Source organism: Pungitius pungitius, chromosome 12, assembly GCF_949316345.1.
Source record: "Pungitius pungitius chromosome 12, fPunPun2.1, whole genome shotgun sequence".
Taxonomy (NCBI): domain Eukaryota; kingdom Metazoa; phylum Chordata; class Actinopteri; order Perciformes; family Gasterosteidae; genus Pungitius; species Pungitius pungitius.
Window position 1 is genome coordinate 13,597,706 of NC_084911.1, and position 6,000 is coordinate 13,603,705.

The following is a 6,000-nucleotide window of genomic DNA, read 5'->3' on the forward strand; positions in this document are numbered from 1 at the left end:
ATGCTTACTATAAATTATTTTTTTCCTTGCTCCTTGTTAGAACACTGCATATTTTTAGGATTGTAATATTTTATAAGACACAATACATGGTGATTTTACTTTACGTTTTTTTCTATTTTCATTTCATCGACCAAAGGTGATGCAAGGCCTCAATGCCAGACATTTGGGATATTTGGCTTTCTGAATATATCTTCTTTTAGTGTAAAGAAAACCACCACCAAGTATACATACTGTATATTGGTTTATTTTAGAAATGCCTCATTTGCACATTTAAATAGCATTTCAAAAAAGGATTTATAGTTAATCATTTTAGCCTATTCCATGGCAGATTTGCACCTGACATTTAATTGAATTAGATAATTATTGGAGGGTAATTAGCAAAACCGTCATAATGACAATAAAATTGTGAGTTGCACTTTAACTACAAGTTGTCCCTCCTGCTGTGCCCCCAGGTTGCCCCCTGCTGACCACCACCAGTCTGTCAGGCCTCATCCAGCTGCAGGAGTTGGAGGAACTGGAGCTCACCAATTGCCCCGGAGCCACCGCCGAGCTCTTCAAATATTACACCCAGCACTTGCCCCACTGCATGGTCATCGAATAAGATCCCCACCCCGTCCCAATGAGCGCCCGACCACCCACCATGCATTTACCTTCCTCTTCCTTCCTCTTCCTCACTCTTTTCTCAAATGATGGGCCGGGGAGCGACCAACTGTCCCACATTGTTCCTCATTACCTGCCCTCTTCTTTGCCTGTCTTCCGCCTCCACCCCTTTGAGCAGACTGACCCGTAGGCGGACAGAGAGGCAGGAAGAGCAGATGATGGCACATGCCAGACCCACAGGATGATGGCATTGCATTTGAGCTTCATTCAAGAAGATGCCGGTGTGAAGAGCTTGGTGTGACGTCTTGTCTGACAGCAAGTCTCTTTGACAACCAACTAAAGAGTTTTTGTTTACAGAGGAGGGCTTCTCAAAAGACTTTGAAGATTATTTTTTTTGCTGAATGGATACTGAAGGGAGTGACACATCCAGATGGAGCATGGAGGAATCAGCAAAAGTTTGAGCTAAAACGGTGGAACTGACACATGAGCTCATACACTGCAAACGCACACACACACACACACGCACACACACACACACACACACACACACACACACACACACACACACACACACACACACACACACACACACACACACACACACACACACAGTAAATGTTGAAACAAATGTAAGTCCTCACAACCTTGAGGACATACATTTACCATTTACATCTCTCTGTAATATAACTGCTGATATTTCTTTCTTAGAAGGTGTTAAACGTTTAGTTTTCTCTTGTTAAGAGAGGTACCTTAATGCCAGCCGGAGAAACTGGAATCGGAGAGGTGCGTTCCAGGAAGTGGATGACAGGGATAGAACCTCTCTCCCTTTCTGTGTGTAAAGTGTGCGCCATGGACTCGCAGCTTACAGCCTTTTAGGGATACCACTACCATTTTCCATTTCCGTGTCAATACAAAAAAGGAGAAGATTTCGAATTATCATTTTCCAATTTTGTTTGGTGTCAAAGTTGATTGGCTCATTACGTTTCCCCCTCACCTCTTTGCATTTCTGTATACATACTATTTCATCTACATACAAGATGTAGTTAACTGTGAATGTTGTGTTTTCAAAGGGGAAATGTGTGGCAAAGGCTGATGAAAGAAGACTTCTGTTCTTCTTCGGCCTTCGGACTTCGGAAAACAGAAGGCTTTTTACACAAAAAACAAGGCAAATTTGGGCTTCAAAGTGACAGCGATGCTATTTCTGCAATTAATAACTTGAGTTAGCATGGGGCATGTTGGTCCAAATTACAATAACCCTTTCTTCCTCTTCTCTTGTGAATCCCGATAGAGAGACACAATAATCAGTCATGGTTCTTAGGCTGCTAATGCATTGTGTGACCCCTTGGCTAACATCACATTCATTCTCCCATAAAAAGGGATTCAGTATTTCATAGAGCCATTCTTTTAGACTCCACCTTAGGGATGGGACAGCAATGAACTTGATTGTTATATTGTTGCCGTAGGAATTTCAGACATGTTCCTACGAACCCAGAGTCACAGACATTGATGAATGACCTTTCTTAGCTTTGGGTTTTTACCTAGCTTGGCTTAATTAGTTTGTGTGAGAGGGATCTTGTGACAGCTCGATGGAGCCTTTTCCCCCTGCACAAAAACACACAACATCTGGCTTTTTTCTTCAAAGGAAACGGTTACCTTTGGGAGTCAGACAATGATGGAAACATGACAGAAAGTTCGCTCATTTTCACCCCTTTTCCAGTGCTTTTTTTTTTTAAACCCATTGAAATGAACAGGAATTTAGGCAATTATTTGAATCTCTTAACATACAATACATTTTCTCTCCAGACACCAGACTCCAGACTAGTCAGATCATTTTTCTCATTAATTATACAGAGACACTTCAAACTCGACCAAAAATCATACACAGCTTAGCACAAACGAGGTCAGTCCTCTCTCCCTGTGTGCCTCATCCAGAGCCACAGCAACGAGTCTACCTTGTGCCGTCATTTTTATTTCATTTTATCTGTCTATACATCAGTATGGGGCACTGGTATATGTTGGTAGATGCTGGAGACAACTCCATAAAAACGTACACTGTTAAAACAACCAAAGATTTGTGTATATTATCCTGAGCTTGAGGTATGTAGAGATGGACCCAAATCTCAACAAATATTTGACCATCAGGTTAATTGCTTCAGCCTTTAATTTTATTAGCAATAATGTCACTGGATCCATAAAACTAACTGCAAAGAGACATTCTCAATCAGCTGTGGTTCCATTGACACATTTTAAAGCACATTCTGTAGAAAAGCTGTTAGAAAATTGATACATTTGATAAAACTTCCACATTCACTAGGTGCTTTTTCTGACTCAAAGGGATATGAAAATACATTTTGAGGCCATAGAAAGATGGCCATCACCAGCTGACATGAAAAGAACCTAAACATATTTTGACTATAAATGGCCAAGCCCACTTTGGTTTTGGTTCTGGTTCACAACCTCCTTCTAGAACCTCAGCACTGACATTTACCTGTTTGCTCCAAGTTCATTTGCTAATTTGTTTGCAACATTTTAAAAATGTTTTAAAGTCAAAGACACTTGGATGAAACAAACCAGGTTTGTCAAATGATTTGGAACACAATGTGAAGGTGAAAGCTACAATTCCATACAAAACTCTTGTTGTGATGAATGGTTATTTTCTTATATCCATAGACTGACCTAAGCTACAGTAAGTTTAGGACCCAATATGCCTTTGTACTGATGAACTGACATAAAAAGGCATCATGAAGGTGTATGACTCTGGGTACGAAGGTGAAATAGTAACGCTTCCCAAAAAAAAGTATTTATGTGATCTGGAAATAAGGAGAAACAATAACCATGAAGCCAGTACTGGGGTCTTTCCAGTGATCATCTTATATTGAACTATATAAGTTATCCCAACAGTGAGCCAGCTGACTGCCAGCTGAAGCCAGTATTATGTCGGCCAATAGCATCTGCAGCGGCGCATCACATGTGGCTGCTCTCCGATCGCTGAGGCCATGCATGTTTTTAATTGGTCTGTGTTGTGTTTCCAGATGGCTCATTTTAGAGGTCCCTCAGAGTTTCTCCATTGTACATAAGTATATTTATTTATTTATTTCAATCCATTTGTGTCTTCTTCATGTAGTTTATTTATTTAAGAGACATTCTTCAAAGCCTTTTGTTTTATGAAAATTCAAATATGGGCCTGAATTAGTGTATGCATTGATTGATGGTTTAGTTTTTTTTTCTCATTATTATTTTCTGGCGTTTCAAACCCCAAAATGAAATGATGTACTGATTTCACATGTAACATTTGTCATTAGATACCAGTGAGCAGGAACATAACATATTTTCTTCTGTGCTTGTGAGTTTCAACTGTGGTATCCATCATAAAGAATAAGAGGGCAAACAGTGGTAACAAGTTCTGGTCACTGTCATTGTGCTCAATGTGCAAATACACATTATAGTATACATTAAAGCATTGGAAGTGTGAGATAGACCTCTGGTAGTGCTAAGCACTGTCTACTAACAAGACAAAGGCAAATATCTCAGAGGATGAGGCACCTCGGAAGCTCGTTTCTGACAAAATTACTGAACAGAAAATCTATCAAGCATCTAATGTGAAACCGTTTTGAGCATTTGATCAGTAGTTCTGCCCTTGCTGGGAGAGCGTGAGACCTTTTTACAACACGGCCCAAACTATGGAGCTCTAGCCCACCGTCTACGCTAGCTGTGGACTCCTTATACGCACAGTGTCTTATCAAAATGTTCTCCATGGACATTGTTTCAGCTCCAAAGTAAGTTTGCTTAGTTTTTGGGGTTAGTTTTGCAATATAACGTTTAGACTCAGGAACAAAAGTACATTGTTCAGGAAAAGTATGTATTTGGATTTTCTTTTGTTACGTAACTGACTTTGTCGACTTGCTTTGAGCTAGTGACCCTACCAACCTAACAAAGACCTTCTCACTGATTAAACAGAACAGACCTGGGTTTCATTTTTTTAGTTTGGCTAAATCTTCAATATCATTGATCTGTTACATTGGCTGAAATTCCACTAAGTTCTAATTAGACGGAAAAAATACAACAGTTCATCAACAAATTGAGTTAAATAAACAACAGTTTACCTAATCACAAGTTACAGTGCCAGATCCACAAACCCCATTTTTGTCATTCTCAGTATCACTAGTATTGCTAATTGGTCCGAGCCACCCTTTCAGTTTAAAAGATGACGATTGAGCTGTGACTGCACACAATTTGGTCACTGATCTTATTCAGTATTTTTGTTTTTAATGAGCTTCCAAAAGATTTAAAAGATCTAATATAGAGAACTCTGACATTCATTTTTCAGCTACTAATGACTATCAGCAAACCCTTTTATGAATGATCTAAGGTAAATCATTCCGTTCCCTTCTACTACTCTCTACAGCCTTTGGTCAACATCTGTCACCATTTTGTTACAATCCTTGTACAGCACAACGTCAAGCAGTAAAATAAATCCTGACAGTTTACTGATGATGTTGAAATTGGCTTAATTTGTGCATTCTTTCAGTTGCTTTTTCATTTAACCAAGCTGTGCCTGATCTCACTTTAAATTAAGTAATCGTTGTACTCATGACCAGTGCAATTTAGGCTTTGGTGACTGCAGATATTCCAGAGCAGGAAATAAAAAACACTAAATCAAACCAAAATGTTTGTTGACAAGGCGTGTCAGAGCCAGATGGTTTGGATGTCTCGTAACAATGGAAGTGAACTCATGGTGTGTCAAGCTGTGGTGTTCACAATGCTAGTATTTTCATTATCAGAAGAAAATGTTGTGAAAGAAAATAGATATGGAATTAGTTTTCCTGTAGCTCTTCAGCAAAATAAATGACACGTTGTAAAGACCAGGGTGGACTAGACAACAGATTCTGCAAATAGACCAAAACATGGTTATACTATCTCTAACAAAACTCCTGTTGTGTCATCCAGGTCTCATCTATCCAGCAGATGTTATTCACAATCACATGCATCTTTGCTAAAACCTCTTGTCTCATCATTGTGCTGCTGAACTATGTGAGTCTGATGTGTTTTAAATTGTCACTTCAATTGAACAAGAACATTTTTATCATTTCTTCACCATGAGGCTTGAGAGAGAATTCAAGGTAACACAAGGTAAGGCATTGATATTAAAGGGCCATTTTGTATCAGTGATAAACGTATGATCATCAATGCATATCTGTATAACCTACGGTATATCCACAGCAATAACATGCTACATTCAGACAAATGCTGCAATAATGTACACACGTGAGGTTTGTAATGAACTTGTAATACCGTCTATTCAGGGTGGTCTTAGTAATTCTACTGCAGTATAGTACTTCATGATATGGAGTCCTGGAATCTGCTGTTCATGTAACAAACATGCTTGCCCTGTGGCACGCC

The 6,000-nt window shown here is 39.3% G+C and overlaps 1 protein-coding gene across 1 annotated transcript in view; it reads left to right on the plus strand.

The window, feature by feature from the left end:
- The window catches only part of LOC119219871 (F-box/LRR-repeat protein 16), a 28,180-nt gene extending 23,078 nt beyond the window's left edge, over positions 1–5,102 (plus strand). Inside the window, exon 7 of the mRNA XM_037475330.2 lies at positions 453–5,102. Within this exon, the coding sequence (XP_037331227.1) occupies positions 453–601 (149 nt within the window). The 3' untranslated portion in view covers positions 602–5,102. The remainder of the gene's footprint in view (positions 1–452) is intronic.
- Positions 5,103–6,000: the final 898 nt, after the last annotated feature.